The following is a 16,165-nucleotide window of genomic DNA, read 5'->3' as shown; positions in this document are numbered from 1 at the left end:
ATACTAAAAGCGGATGGCAGGGGTGAGCATTGTCCTAGCAGTTAAGTTGCCTGAGTCCCAGGTTCTGAGTCCCAGCTGCGTCCCACATGCCAGCTGCCTGCTAATGTGCACCCTGGGAGGCAGTGGGTGATGGCTCAAATGCCTGGGCCCCTGCCACCCATGTGGGAGACCCAGACTGGATCTCCAACCCCTGCCCCTGCCCTAGGCCAACCCAGCCCTGGCGGTGGCAGGCATCTGGGGAGTGAGTGGGGGGATGGCAACAATCTTCGTCTGTTAGTCGCTCTGCCTCTCAAATAAATAAAACTCTTGGAAATCAAAGGGCATATTTTATTTGTTCCTTTTGAGATAAAAGCTATACTTTTGCAGAAATGTTTAATAGTTCTTGCACTCAGCAGCAAATATCAAGTGGACAGTGCTTAATAAAGACATGAATTACCAATATTCAAGATATCGTCTATGGGGCCGATGCCGTGGCACACTAGGTTAATCCCTCGCCTGTGGCACCAGCATCCCATATGGGCACCAGTTCTAGTCCCAGTTGCTCCTCTTCCAGGCCAGCTCTCTGCTGTGGCCCAGGAAGGCAGTGGAGGATGGCCCAAGTGCTTGGGCCCTGCACCTGCATGGGAGACCAGGAGGAAGCACCTGGCTCCTGGCTTTGGATCGGCATAGCTCCGGCCGTAGTGGCCATTTAGGGGGTGAACCAATGGAAGGAAGGCCTTTCTCTCTGTCTCATTGTCTGCAACTCTACCTGTCAAATAAATAAATAAAAAAATCTTAAAAAAAATACTGTCTGCAGTAACAGGCAGCACACACACAAGCCATCTGGGGTTTGGTGCAGTCACTGAGCAGGTTCACACAGACTCCTGGCCTTCCTCTTCCATTCCCAGAGCACTAAGCGGCCTGCAATGCAGCTGTCAATCAGTCCCACCTGGTACTCACCCCTCCCATGCTTCACCAGGTTGGTCTGTGTGGTCTTCTGAGATCATGTTATAAACAGACTGTGGCTTCTGCCTTGGGTTCATTCTCTCTCTCTCTCTCTCGCTCTCTCTATTTCGCCTTCTCTCTCTCCCCCTTGCATTTCTCACTCTGAAGAAAGCAAGCGGCTATCTCGTGAGCAGCCTCATGGCTCAGCACATATGGGAAGGCATTGGAGCCTCACTGCCGTTGCTATAGCCGGCTAAGAACTGGCGCCCACCACCAACACCGAGAGTGAGCTTGGCGTGGATTCTCCTGCTCCAGTGAGCATGCCTGCATCCCTGGCTGTCAGCTCGAACCGCATGAGAGACCCTGAGCCACAGGCACCCAGCTGAGCCATTTTAAGGTTCCAGATTCTCCGAATCGTGTGAGATTATATGTGTTGTTGCAAGGTGTTAGGTTTGGGATGATATTTATGCAATGACAGGAAACTAACACACTCTGGGGTGCGCCAACATGGCCATAGTGCCCGGCGCCACGTTCATCAGAAACCACCTGGCCCGCTTGCCTTACTTCTCCTTGCCCGGAAGTGGGTTGCACACTACCCTTAGCCCCAAAGGAGGCTGGGAAATCGAGTGCCAGTCCTGTTCAGCTGCCCCGCAGGGAGGTAGGCAGGAGGCTGTGAGCGACGGTTCCTGCAGGGCCACCCCACGTTCCCTGCTTGTCCCATTGTCTCCGCGTGGCGTCACTGACCTTGTTTCTTTATATGCAGAAGTCAGGTTCAGGGTCAGTGTTATTGGCAAGAACCTTCACGGTGATGTTCTGACCTTCACGCTCACCAGGTCCGTCACTCAATAAAACATTTCAAGGAGGGTGGTACACCGTCAGCGGAAAGCCAGTATGGCTTTGTCCCCAAGAACAGACCTGGCTGGCTTCCCAGCCCTTGCAGGGCTTCCGGGTTCTCCTGCCGTCACTGTGGGTGGTCGAGCTGGAATCCTTCAGGGTGAGTGGGCTCTGATGAGTCACGCGAACTGGGTTAACGTGGGTGAAAAATATCCAAGATGGCTTTAAAAGTCACGAGCAGAAGCACTGGAAAGCGATCCTTCCTCGCGCCGTTCGCCTGCAGGAGGGAGGAAAGGGGGAGGATCTTCCCAACCGTTAGCCCCGAGGCACGGGGCTTGGCAGCCATGGCGCCATGTTGGGGGTCAGCTCCGAGGCGCCGGCGACAGCTCTGCTGGGGCTCCTCGTCCGCAGGCTGGAGTTTCTAGCCCGCTGGCAGAGGGGGAGTCTTGCATGGCTTTGGTGTCCACAGAACTGGGCACTCGCCTGGGAGACAGCCAGGCCTGAGAAGGCGGGGACGCCAGAGCCCGTGGCTGCACAGGTGCCCTCCTGGAGGCAGGGTGGTCCCTGGCGTCCTGAGGCTGCCACAGCCCGTGTGGAGCAGGCGACCTTGCTTCCTATTTCACGGGAACCACAAGATGACCCGGAAGGAGACGCTCGTCCCTAGCCGCCTTCCCATTCCCTCCGTCCCACCTAACCTTCTCTGCTGCCTCGGTGGCAGGGGTCTGTGTCCCCTGCGCCAGAGCCATCCCCGCCCCCCCCCCCCCCCCCCGTGCACAGTGCCAAGCTCCTGCTGTCATCGCAGACACAGCTTGGAAGGAGCACCAGCCCCCACCCCCTTTCTCAGGGCCGGCCCAGTTCCCAGGAGTCTTCCAAAGGCGGCCCCGCCCTCCTCTGGAGCCGTCAGCTGGGACTCACCCTGCCCATCCAACCAGTCCCTGGTGCCGCAAGCCCTCTGTGGCAATGGCTGCATTACCTGTCCTCCTCCAGCTGCCAGCCTGGGCTGGCCACCCCCCGCCTCCTGTCCTGTCCTCTGGGCCCAGCCTCATCCCCCTTGTGAGCTCACATGTATCACACCCATATCAAGCCTTCCTCTGCCGACCCCACCTTCTCCAGGGGGTCCAATGGTTCCAGAACCCTAATGATGAGGGACGCATCCCATGCCAGGCACTCTCAAGCCATTAACTGGCACAACTGCTGTGAAGCAGGGTGATTACTGTCCCTTTCACAGAGGAGGAAAACTGAGGCCCAGAGAGAGTACCAGGTCACAGTGCCTGTAAGCAGCAGAGCCGGGCTTCACACTCAGGCCTGTGTATCCAAAGCCCTTCATCTGTGAACCTGCGAGGCCAGCACACCCCATCCCTCCTCTGCAACGTCCCCAGCTTCCCCATGTCCCCCAGCCCTCAGCCCTGTGGCGTAGCATCTCTGATGGTCCCAGCCCTCACTGCCCACTCTCATCTCTTAACTTCTCTGGCAGGAATCCCAGTCCCACGCCACACAGTCCTGAATCGTGGCTGCCTAGTGCGCCTGCGCTGCTTCCCAGAGTCGCTGGGATCTGAGTGACCGGACTGGGGGAAGGCCTCTGTTGGCACCAAAGCTGCCCAGGCTCCACTCCTGTCACTGCCCACCCCACCCTAGGAGTACACTGTACACACACGGTCCCTGCTACACACACATCCAATCAGAAGCTCTCTTTTCCAGCGGAGACAGTGAGATGCCTGGGACCAGCTACCCAAGACAGAAAACTGCCGCCTACCTGGAACCCCGGGCCCTCCCCACGCAGTGGAATTCCCGTGGGGACTGGCCAGGTCCCCGGCACCGGTGTGAGCTGCCCAGGACCAGTGATGTCAGAGAGGGTGGAGCTGGACCAGGCGTTTGGCTGGGGACTTGGAGCCTGGGTTCTAGTTCTGCCTCGGGTACTGTGTGGGGAGATGTGGTGAGGCTGGGGGGCTGTGGCCAGGACTGCATGGGCAGCTCCCACAGGTGACCCCTGGTCCCAGGTGTCCCCTCCCTCACCAGATGGCTCCCTGCCCTGACCCTCACCCTGTTACGTTCATCCTTGGGCTGAAACAACCGCAGCTGTTCAGCCTAAGGATGAAACATTGCCGTCTCAGAGTGGGGAGCACGGCAGATGTGGGAAGGCCCAGATACTTAGAATGATCTGGATTTCAGGCTGAGCTCTTCCTGGGTGCTTAGGAGAGTGAGTGAGGGCCTGGGCTCAGTGAGAGCCGTGATGAGCAAGAGTTAAAGGGTCAGGGAAGGGGCCAGGAGAAGAGGGGGTGCTGAGCGGGACCTCAGGGCCAAACTTCTCCTGTATGATTTTGCCCTTGGCTGGTCCTGACATGTGTATAGACAAACAAGTGAATAAGCAAAGGGAATTGTGCAAACACATGGTGCACACGGACACGGCCTGGAGGAGCCGGGGAGGGCGTGGCTGTGGGAGGCCCACAGGTGCTGTGTGCTGCCTTTGAGGGCCAAGGCCGCCTCCTCCGGGGGAGTCCCCTCCCCTCAGGGGCTGGGCTGCCTGATCCCAGGCTGCTGCGGCCTTGGCTTCGGATGCCTCTCAGCTGAGGGTTCAGTGGTGCCGGCTGCTCCAGGTACGGCCTGTGCCGGGCGCCACGAGTGCTGCCTGATGTGCCGAGGGCTGAGGAGCCCGCGCCGGAGATGAAGCGAACCAAGCAATGATGCCAGCAGCAGCTTGGGGACCAGGACCCTGCTCACACCCCCGGGGCCTTCTGTGCCGAGCCCACGCCCCGGGACCTGGGGCCCCTCACCAACCTTTGGGGCTGCCTCCCGGAAGAGTTTAGCAGGCCCAGGTGGGCAGCGGCTGCCTGAACCCACTGCGGAGTTCCCAGCAGCCTGGAGACGGCTCCATTCCAGGCTTGGGCTGGCCAGGCAGCTGGGCAGCAAGTTCCAACAGGAGCGGCGGGCCCCAGCTGGGGCAGGCGAGCCTGAAGGGTGCTCCTGCTCCCAGCGGGGGACCAGAGGCGGACGAGATGAATGAACAGGTGTTTAAGGGGGACCCGGACACCCCTCATTCCATCTCCTTCTCGGGTAGCGGGTTCCTGTCCTTCTACCAGGCTGGGGCTGTGGACGCCCTGCGGGACCTGGCCCCCCGGATGCTGGACACAGCCCATCGCTTCGCGGGGACATCGGCAGGGGCCGTGATCGCCGCCCTGGTCATCTGCGGGATTGAAATGGGTAAGACCTTTGTTCTGGGTTCTCTGGGACATCTTGGGGGGGTGGGGCGGGGGGCATCTTCAGAACAGAGCCCCAGGAAGCTTGGGGAGGGGATGCTTGTGGGGCAAAGCCAGGCCTGGGTGGTGGGGAAGGTGGAGGCGGGTCGGTGTCAGAGAGAGCTGCCCTGATCCTAGGCCTAGGAGTCAGAGGGCAGGGTCTCTGCAGAAGTGATACCGGGTCACGGTCAAGGGGCGGGTACAGTCGTGGGCGTTGTGCCTCCTGCCTGTTTTTTTTTTTTTTAACATGCAAATAAATGCCAATGCCTTTGGGCAGGGCAAGGCTTCAGCTCTCCATCAGCTTGGCAGGGTTGGGTCTGTCCACCTGGCTTCCCGGGTGGCTGGAAAGATGAAAGGAGGAAACGAGAAGGGAGGGCCGAGGGTGGGAGACTGGGCCATCCTGGCTCACCTTCCAGCCTCCTGGGCCCGAGGGGGCTGTGGCAGCCTGGGCAGGGGAACAGCAGCCATGGAAGCATCTCTGCTGAGCACCCCATTGGGCGCGATGGCAGGAAGCGGCGGAACTGTGCAGGAAAGGCACCAGGAACCCCGTGGGGCCTGTTTTAGAAGGGTGCTCAGGGAAGCTGTTTCCAAGGTGGCCGGTGGAGACCTCAATAACGTGGGAGGAAAAGCCCCTTGAAGACACAGAGAGAGGCCCTGCCTGGCAGAGGGGCAGCCAGCAAGTCTGGGTCAGGGGCTCCCGAGCCCAGAGATGCCAGCTGAGACTTCAGTCGGAGACGTGGGGGAGGGGAGGGGACGCAGGCGGCGTGGGGAGGTGGGGAAGAGCAATGGCCCCATGGACGGACCTCGGCTCTGTCTTTTCACAACAGGGATGGGACTCCCTGTGCCTTGATTTTTGTTGCTAAAGGGTTATCCGCACCAACACAAGTGAACTGCCAGTGGCACCTGTTGGGCTGGTGGCACCTGTTGGGCGCCCCCCCGCCCCCTGCTGGGCAGAGCGGATGGGGGCGCTGAGCAGGAGGCTGAGGCTTCACACAAGGAGAGCCTGGGAGACTCCCCGCAGGGCCCCTGAGCTCAGCCAGCTTCCCTGCAGGTCCCGTCCTGCCACGATGTCCACACTGCCTGCCAAGTCTTTGTTGTCAAGAGTAACAGTCGGGCCCTCTCGCTGAGCACCTCTTACGTACAAGACGCCTTTTCTTGCTAAACATTTCACAAGTGACGGGGCGGGCATTTACCCCAGCATTTGGAACGCCAGCTGAGATGCCTGCATCCCACGTCGGATGTGCCTGGGTTCCATGCCTGATTCCTGCTCCTGACTCCAGCTCCCTGTAAATGCAGGCCTTGGGAGGCAGCAGGTGGTAGCCCAAGCACTTGAGTCCCCACCACCTATGCAGGAGAGCTGGGTGGAGGCCCTGGCCCAGCCTCAGCCGTGTGGCCTTTCTCTTTCTCTCTGTATGTCTCCTTTCCTCTCAAAGGAAAGGATGGGATTTTTATTTTTTTAATTTAAAAAATATTTCACAAGTAACACATTCTTTCTTGCTCTACAAAATTCAAACAATGTCAAGCACATAGAGTAAAAAGAAAGCCTTCCCCACGCCACCTCCCCAGGCCCTCTCTCCCTCCTGTAGCTCAGGGCTCATCCCGCATCCTTCCAGGTCTTTCTGTGTGCTCAGAGTCCTTTGCCAGTGACACAGCAGTTAATGCCTTCAGCACCCAATGACCTTCGGAACCAGCTGGGGCGAGACCCCCAGTGCTGTCATGGAGTCAGGGAAATCCCACTCTGAGGTGCCTGGCCCCTGGGAGGAGCCCCTTCCCAGGAACCCATGGGGGTCTCCTATTCCATCACTCCCAACTCCTCTGTCTTCAAGGGAAAATTTTTTAAGATTTTTATTTATTTTTTTGAGTGGTAGAGTTTGAGAGAGAGAGAGAGAGGTCTTCCATCTGCTGGTTTACTCCCCAAATGGCCACAATAGCTGGAGTTGGGCCCATCTGAAGCCAGGAGCCAGGAGCTTCTTCCAGGTCTCCCACGTGGGTGCAGTGGCCCAAGGACTTAGGCCATCCTCTATTGCTTTCCCACACCATTAGCAGGGAGCTGGATGGGAAGAGGAGCAGCCGGGACACAAACTGGCGTCCATATGGAATGCTGGTGCCACAGGTGGAGCCTTAGCCGACTACGCCACCGTGCTGACCCCAAGGGAAATTCTTAAGATAGACGACGAAGTCAGTGGTGTCTTCACCCTCTGACATTCAAAGATGTTTCCGAATTAATCCAGTTCGTTCAATTTGGCGGCTGTTCCTGGGAACCTACTTGGCCAGGCTGAGACCAGCATGGATGGTGGGGTGGGGAAGGTGCCCAGAGGGACTCATACCCGTGACAAGGACACCTGACTGCGGAGGCAGGGTGCAGAAATCAGGGCCTAGACTACCAAACAAGTTCAGGGGTGGGGGAGGTGCGTGGGGACTCTGTCCACTCAGCAGCACGTTCATGAGGCTTATCTGTGTCCCTGTCACCTGGTTCAGTCTCGTTAACTCCTGCTAACTAGCACTTCCTTTATATCAGACTCTTTTCTAAGTCCTGGGCGTATTGACTCATTCAGTCCTCACAACAGCATTCCCAGGTGGAAACTGTCATTATTCCCATTTTACAGCGGAAGCAACTGAGTCACGGAAGGCTTGTATAACCTGCCTCCAGTCACGCAAACAGCACACAGGATAGCTGGAGTTTGAACCTAGGCTGGCCAGAGTCTACACTCGTACTCCTCAAACAGCCCTGCTTCTTGACGAAGCAGTGACATGCGCGTGGGGGTGCTGGTGTGTGGTTAGTGGGCTCCGGGAAGTCTCTGTGGAATTGCAAGAGGGGGAGGGGATGAGCTCAAGGTGTCTGGGGGAGAGCGGTCGATGCAGAAGGAGTGGAGACTGCAAAGTCCCTCGTTGTCAGCTGGAAGCAGAACAAGCCCCAGGACCAAGTCTTCTGATGTCCCCAGCTTCTGAATTCCCGTAGGACAGCACCACAGGGCAGACAGCTGTTCCACTGACAGAATTATTAGTCTAAACAATACGGCAGTGAACAGCCATGCCCACTTGGAATACGTAGCCTATCATTCTAGGGTGTGTATGTCGTAAGCATTGCTCAATTAGTCTCCAGAGTGGTTGTACCTCTGGCCCCACCAGCAGCAGGGACAAGCCCCAATTTTCCCACAGTGCCTTCAGCCCCGGGTACGGTCAGACTTGAAAGTTGTATGTCAGTCTGCAAGTACGAAGCTATATCTAATTTATTTTGCTTGCTTAGTCTGCACGGCATTAAGCATCTCTGTAGCTATCTACTGACCGCTCTGTGCCCTCTCTGGGACTGGCCTGCCCAGGGCTCTTGCCTGTCCCCTGCCGAGTTCTCCGTTGTTGGATGATCTTCGTATGTTCTGCACACCACCCATTTGTCAGGTACAGACCTTGCACCTGTCTTCAGCCACTCTAGGGCTTCTCTTTATTTTGTCTAGGAGGTTTTTTGTAACTCAGAACATTTTAAAGTTAATGCAGTCAGATATATCAATTTTTTCTTATGATTTGTGGGTTTAAAAAAAACCTATTGATTTATTTATTTGAAAGCCAGAAGAATATAGAGGGAGAGGCAAAGAAAAAGAGTTTCTACTCGCTCACTCCCCAGATGCCTGCAATGGTCAGGACTGGGCCTAACCAAAGCCAAGAGCAAGAAACTTTATCCCGATCTTCCAGATGAGTGCCAGGAGCTCAGAGGGAACGCAATCCAGGTTTCCAAGTGGGTGGCAGGAGCCCAGTTACATGAAGCATCGCTGTCTGCATGGCGGGAAGCTGGAGTGAGGGGCTGCAGGCAGGAATTGAACCCAGGAACTCCAATGCAGAATGAGGGCATCCTAGCCACTAGGCTAAACGCCCACCCCTAATTTGTGTTCTAAAAATCTGTCTTTATTACAGTGACTTCTTCTGCATGACCTTTCAACAGTTTTAAAGTTTTGTTCTCTCAGAATCAGGTTCACTCCTCTGGAGTTGATTTTGTTGATGGGTTGAGGCAGAGACCTAATATTTTCAGGATTCGCCGTCCAGTAGCCAGTTAGAGGCAGCCCTCTCCATGTTTGCTTGCAACGCTGCTATATTCGAGTTCCTGCCTTCTTAGGAGTCAGTCCTCGGAGTCCCTCTTCTCTTTCGTTGGCAGATGTGTCTATTTCTGCATCACGTCACACCAGTTCAGTCATTATAGCCTTGTAAGGGGGGCACACCATGCATGGAAGCCCTCCTCCCCTTTTTCCTCTTTAATTATTGCCTCTATTATTCTTTTTTTAAAAGATTTATTAATTTACTTGAAAGTCAGAGTTACACAGAGAGAGAAGGAAAGTCAGAGAGAGAGAGAGAGAGAGAGAGAGAGGTCTTCCATCCACTGGTTCACTCCCCAGTTGACTGCAATGGCCAGAGCTGGGCTGATTCAAGGCCAGGAGCCAGGAGCTTCTTCTGGGTCTCCCATGCAGGTGCAGGGGCCCAGGGACTTGGACCATCTCCCACTGCTTTCCCAGGCCATAGCAGAGAGCTGGATCGGAAGTGGAGCAGCTGGGACTTGAACTGGCACCCATATGGGATGCTGGTACTGCAGGCGGCAGCTTTACCCGCTACGCCACAGCACCGGCCCTGCCTCTATTATTCTTAGCTTTCTCTTCCCCCATATGAAGAGTTCTGTTGGGCTTTTGATAAAATGACACCTCCCATTTAGAAGTGCAGTCTCTCTCTTATGGTCTTTTATCAGATGCATTACTGAGGGGCTTACAGTTTTTGTTGCCACAGGGAATGGAATATTCTTTTCCTTGATGTTTTCTAGTCTAATAGATTATCGCTGATACAAAGGAAAGCTTGTGGCTTTGGCATATCGATCTCTTCAAGCAACTTCTCTGAACATTCCTAATAGTTCTAAAAGTTTGTTAGCGGTTCACCTCCTACTTTGTGTGTCTGCATAGAACCAGGGATTTGTCTCTTTAAGGAAAAAACAATCCCCAGGGCCTCTCTCCTCCAGGCCACGCCCTCTCCCTTAGCTGCCTCAGGGCTTTTCTGTCCTAAGGTTGTGTGTTTTATTCTCCCTGAGAGCTGAGGCAGCAGACGAATCATTGTTTACTTTTTTTTTTTTTTTTTTAAGATTTATTTATTTGAGAGGCAGAGTGACAGAGAGAGAAGGAGAGGATCTTCTATTCTCTGGTTCACCCTCCACATGCCCACAGCAGCTGGGCAGGGCCAGACTGAAGCCAGGAGCCAGGAACTCCATCCAAGTCTCCCACCTGGTGGCAGGGGCCCAAGCACTTGGGGCATCATCTGCTGCCTCCCCAGGCACATTAGCAGGGAGCCGGACTGGAAGCAGAACAGCCAAACCCAAACTGTGCTCTGATGTGGCATGCCAGTGTCACAGGCCATGGCTTAACCTGCTGTGCCACGTGGCGGTCCCTCACCTTCTGTAGGTATGCCTGGTTCTGTGAAATGGCCAATTTGGAGGCAGGTGCACGCAAATGTTTATAAAAGCACTTACTACAGTGCCTGATTGCCATTAAAGAAGTGGTAAATGTTTGGAGAGGTGGTCCCCATGACAACCAGTAGGGGATCCAGAATTTTCAATCTGGTTCCAAGTAAGCTTGGAAACTTACCTCAAAGGTATGCTGGGATATTTTGGGAAATAAAATTGTTTCTTACCAAAGAATGGAGATTTGGCAGACTCAAAATGCCATCTCCACTTTCTCCACTGCTTAATACCTTCCGCTAGGAAACGCATGGCAAGTCTGTCCTCCCTCCCTCCCTCCTTTCCTCCCTCCCTCCTTCTCTCCCTCCCTCTCTGGGGTTCACTGAGCACCTACGGGGTCCTGCACAGGACACAAGCACCTGATGCTCCCCTCAGGGAGCGCACAGTCTTCTCAGATTTGAAGGCAGCCACCGAATAGTTACAATGCAAGGAAGCTCCAGTTGCATGCTAGCAGACCAAAAGGCGTAGGAGTGAGCACACCTCGAACCATGGAAGGCCTCTTGGAAGTGGCAGTTAGGCTAGCGCCTGCAAGGTGACTAGAAGTTGGACAGGTAGAGACAGGTTGAGTAGGAACCAAGGTCTCTCGCAAGGATGAGGCAATGACAAGGTGACAAAGCCACATCGACAGCCGAGGGTGGAGGATGATGCAGGCTGACGGATGTCAAGGGCGGATGTGAGAGTCTCGGAGGGGCAGGTGTTGGCTCTGTGAGCTGCTATGTCCAATATGGGGAAGGCTCTTCCTGAAGATGGGGCCTCTGCCCTCGAGCCGGAGTGCACCCCCTGGTTGTCCCTGCCTCAGTTAGTACTTGGATTGCAATGCCCCAGAATCCGAGGTCTCCAGAAACCCACAGTAAGAAAGAGTTGGTGGGGGCAATGCTGTGGTGCTGCAGGTTAAGCCCTGGCCTGCAGCACCGGCATCCCGCATGGGTGCGGGTCTGAGTCCCGGCTGCTCCACTTCCAATCCAGCTCTCTGCTAATGTGTCTGAGAAAGCAGTGGAGGTCACCCAGGTCCTTGGGCCCCTGCACCCATGTGGGAGACCCGGAAGAAGTTCCTGGCTCCTGGCTTCAGATTGGCACAGCTCTGGCCATTGCGGCCATTTGGTAAGTGAACCAGCAAATGGAAGATCTCTCTCTCTGTAACTCTGGCACTCAAATAAAAATAAACATATATTTTTTAACTTTTATTTAATGAATATAAATTTCCAAAGTACAGAATATTGATTACAATGGCTTCCCCCCCCATAACGTCCCTCCAACCCACAACCCTCCCCTTCCATTCACATCAAGATTCATTTTCGATTCTCTTTATATACAGAAGATCAGTTTAGCATACATTAAGTAAAGATTTCAACAGTTTGCTCCCACACAGAAACATAAAGTGAAAAATACTGTTAGAGTACTAGTTATAGCATTAAATCTCAATGTACAGCACACTAAGGACAAAGATCCTACATGAGGAGTAAGTGCACAGTGACTCCTGTTGTTGACGTAACAAATTGACACTCTTGTTTATGGCATCAGTAATCACCCTAGGCTCTTGTCATGAGCTGCCAAGGCTATGGAAGCCCCCTGAGTTCACTGACTCTGATCATTTTTAGACAAGGCCCTGGTCAAAGTGGAAGTTCTCTCCTCCCTTCAGAGAAAAGTACCTCCTTCTTTGATGACCCATTCTTTCCACTGGGATCTCACTCACGGAGATCTTTCATTTAGTTTTTTTTTTTTCCCCCAGAGTGTCTTGGTTTTCCATGCCTGAAATACTCTCATGGGCATTTCAGCTGGATCTGCATGCCTTAAGGGCTGATTATGAGGCCAGAGTGCTGTTAGGACATTTGCCATTCTATGGGTCTGCTGTGTATCTTTTTAAAAAATTTTGTATACTGGGATCCAGAGTTACATAAACCTAAATACAGGTTCTGGGGTAGAACATTTGCCACCCTCTGTGCTGTAATTGGGACTTCTCTTCTTGTCTTTACTCTTTACATTTTTTTTGTTTTATTTTTAAAAGATTTGTTTATTTACCCAAAAGGCAGAGTTAGAGACACACACACACACACACACACAGCACTCTTCCATCCTCTGGTTCACTCTGCAAATGGCCACAAAGGCCAAGGCTGGACCAGGCTGAAACCAGGAGCCAGGAGCTTCATCTAGGTCTCTCACGTGGGTGCCAGGGGACCAAGCACTTGGGCCATTCTCTGCTGCTTTCCCTGGGGCATTAGCACGGAGCTGGATCGGAAGTGGAGCAGCCAGGACTCGAACCAGTGCCCATATGAGATGCTGGCCTCGCAGGCGATAGCTTTACCCACTACGCCGCAGCACCAGCCCCTCTTCTCATCTTTACACAGTGCTCATCGGGAGCTGCTCCATCACAACAGTCCTTAGTCTCGGCTGCAGGGCGGAATCACCGCGGGAAGCTGTTGGAATTGCCACTGCCCTGGTCCCCCCCTCCCCCCAGGTGAATGAATCAGGCTCTCTGGGGTGTCAGACACCAGCGCTTGTTAAAGCTCCCCCAAGGGGTCCCACTGTGCAGCCCAGCGGAAAGCGCACGCTGGAGAACGCAGGTGTTATCATCTCCAAGCTTAGGACCAGGTGGGGCAGCAGGCCGAGCATCCCTGTGGAACCCTGCAGGAGGCCTAACACAGTCCCAGGCCAGCTCTAGCTCTGTGTCTGAGTACGCATGGGCAGTGGTTTGTTTTAGGGTAGAGAAAACCAGTTTCACTGCCGTGATTTCAGGCTGGATCACTTCCTGTGGATTGCTCAGGCTGAGCCACTAACGAGGGAGACCGGCCCGGGGTCAGGGGCTGGTCTCTGCGCCTTCCCCTGAGCCCTCCCCAACACCCAGCTGACTTGTCCACTAGGGAGCACGTGCCCAGAGCCTCTTGTGACTGTCTTTCTTTTCAAATCATTTCTCCTTTCTAAAAAAAAATTTAAATATGCAGCTCAATGGCTTTTGGTATAGTCACCGAGCTGTGGGGCCACTGCACAGTCAGTGGCAGGACATTTCACTGACCCCCCAAAGAAATGCTCCACCCCTTTTTCTGCCATCTTAAGTCCTCCATATCCCCCCCCCCACCCCACCCCCGGTAGCTGCTAATCTACTTTCTGTCACCTCCGATTTACCTATTCTGGACCTTCCTTATAAAGAGACTCACGATGTGTGGGCTGTGCGTGGCCTCTCTCTGAGCACAATGTTTGCCAGGTTCATCTGTTGTGTGATCCGTGCTGCCTCCTTTCCACGGTTTATTGAGGTTCCATTGTGTGAATAGACGCCCGTGGCTTATCCATCCTCTACATCGTGGGTGCTTGCGTTATTTTTATTTGGGGCGGTTATGAATGGTGCTGCTGTGAACATTTGTGTACATTTAAAAGGCATTCTGGGGCCCGCCTTGTGCCTGCATTGCCAGCATCCCATGCGGCTGCCAATTTCAGCCCTGGCTGCTCTATTTCCCATCCAGCTCCCTGCTAATGCTCCTGGGAAAAGCCGTGGAAGATGACCCAAGTCCCTGGGCTCCTGCCAACCGTATGGGAGACCTGGATGAAGCTCCTGGCTTCAGCCTGACCCAGCCCTTGCTGTTGCGGCCATTTGGGAAGTGAGCCAGCAGGTGGAAGACCTCTCTCTCTCTCTCTCTGTAACTCTGCCTTTCAAATAAGTAAGTCTTAACAAACAACTTTAATACTGAAAAACTTCAAGTATATTGCCAAGGGCAATAAAGCCCTGTGTTTTCATGGCACAGCTGTTATCATCAGCACCTCAGTGTGCCAACCAACGTCCACCTGTCTCCTCCCAGCCCCACATCATCAGAGCTGTGTGCTTTGTTAAAAATGTCTATTTATTCACTTACTTTTATTTTAAAAGCAGAGAGACAGAGATCTTCCATCTGCTGGTTCACTCCCCAAATGTCTGCATCAGACAGAGCTGGGCCAGGCTGAAGCCAGGAGCCAGGAACTCCAACCAGGTCTCCCACTTGGTGACAGAGGCCCAAGTACTTGAGCCATCACCCACTGCCTTCCAGGGTGTACATTAGCGGGAAGCTGGATTGGCAGAGGAGTAGCTGGGACTCGAACCACTTACTCTGATGTGGGATGAGGGTGTCCCAAGCAGCAGCTTAACCAGCAGTGCTGTGGCACCCTCTCTGGGTTGTGGGTTTTAAGATGATCTTTACCCTGCAGTCATTTGAAACTCACATGGAAGCTGCACATACCCTTCCCTTGGCGGCCCTCTCGCATCCACTTTCTTTTTTTAAATATTTTATTTATTTATTTATTTATTTGAAAGGTAGAGTCACAGACAGTGAGAGGAGAGAGAAAGGTCTTCCTTCCATTGGTTCACTCTCCAAATGGCAGCAATGGCCGGAGCTGCGCTGATCTGAAGCCAGGAGCCAGGTGCAGGGGCCCAAGGACTCAGGCCATCTTCTACTGCTTTCCCAAGCCATAGCAGGGAGCTAGATGGGAAGTGGAGCAGCCGGGACTTAAACTGGCACCTGTACGGGAGGATTAACCTACTGCGCCACGGCCCCAGCCCCCATCTTCTTTCTACTCTGTGGATGGGAGGGGGCATAGGCTGGTTAGCGTCACAGGGGAGCCAGGGGAGGGGAGGGGCAGAGACAGAGCATCTGCTGGCCGGGCTCAACAGGTGGCTTTGCTGTGCCCTCTGCACGCCGCTCTTTCCCAACACCGCTCACCTTGCCCCTCTGCCCTCAACACCCAGGCCCCACGTGTGAAAGATGCAGGGTTCAGGAGAAGGGCCATGCTGAGGGTTAGGGCAGGGCAGGGGCTCTTCTGCTCACCCCCACGGCAGCCTCGGGATGCATCCGTCTCAGTGCCTTTGCCCAGGCTGTCCCCTCCCCCAGGGATGCCACCCCTGCCTGTGCCCCCCACCCCGAGAGCCCTCCCTGACTGCCACTGGGCACCGACCCTTGACCCTCGGTGCTTCCACAGCCCCTGCCCCAGAGACCAGGGCCCCCCTTGGGGAAGCACAGTGATGAGGAGCCCTGCTCCCTGGGGTCTGAGAACGAAGGCCACAGGAGCCTCCGTCGGCAGTATTCGGAGCCCGGCCTGCCACTGGTGGGCTCCTCCCGTGGTCTCTTAGCGGGTAGGGGTGGGTATGGAGGGTGGTCAGGCCCACACCAAAATCTCTCTCCACCTCTGGTCCCAGGAATCCACTGGGCCAAGTCTGCCACCCAGAGCCACAGCTGAGCTACTGGGCAGAGGGAGAAGTCGGCTGCCCCCCCATCCCACAGCCTCACCCTGGGGCTCAGCGGGGTCCCCCGGGTGTTGCACACACCTAAGGGCTTGTTGAGAGAGTGCATCGGTTGGGATAGCAGAGGCTTTGCCGAGACAAGAGAGGACATCTTGCTCCTCACCATCCTTGGTCCCCTACAGCTGGTGTGGCCCCTCCCTGGTGTCAGGACCCAGGCCCCGCCCATTGTGCTGCTCACAGGCGTGGCCTCTTCCTGTGGTCCCAGAGGGCTCCGCGTCATGTCTGCCTTCCAGCGAGGTCCACCTCTCCCCTTATAGGGGAGGACCTGGAGGTGACCCCCATCCTATGGATGGGAAGCCAGCTGCGTGGCCACGCCAGCCTGTGAAGGAGGCTGGAAGAGGTATGCTTTACTCTGGGAGGCCGTGTGTCCAGCTGCACATCGGAGGCTCCATACCAAGGAAGGAGAGAGTGGATGAGTGGATGCGGCGACCA

The 16,165-nt window shown here is 54.9% G+C and overlaps 1 protein-coding gene across 3 annotated transcripts in view; it reads left to right on the top strand.

Annotated features, from left to right (window-relative positions):
- The first annotated feature begins 4,248 nt into the window (after positions 1-4,248).
- Positions 4,249-16,165, top strand: part of PNPLA1 (patatin like domain 1, omega-hydroxyceramide transacylase) — a 43,243-nt gene continuing 31,326 nt past the window's right edge. For all 3 annotated transcript variants that reach the window (XM_089334012.1, XM_008262834.5, XM_089334013.1), the window contains exon 1: positions 4,249-4,956. In XM_089334012.1, coding sequence (XP_089190138.1) covers positions 4,752-4,956 — 205 coding nt within the window. In that variant the 5' untranslated portion in view covers positions 4,249-4,751. The remainder of the gene's footprint in view (positions 4,957-16,165) is intronic.

This window comes from Oryctolagus cuniculus, chromosome 5, assembly GCF_051225735.1.
Source record: "Oryctolagus cuniculus isolate XC-2025 breed Fujian yellow rabbit chromosome 5, ASM5122573v1, whole genome shotgun sequence".
NCBI classification, from domain to species: domain Eukaryota; kingdom Metazoa; phylum Chordata; class Mammalia; order Lagomorpha; family Leporidae; genus Oryctolagus; species Oryctolagus cuniculus.
The sequence above is the reverse complement of the archived record's forward strand: the minus strand, read 5'-3'. Positions and strand labels throughout refer to the sequence as shown.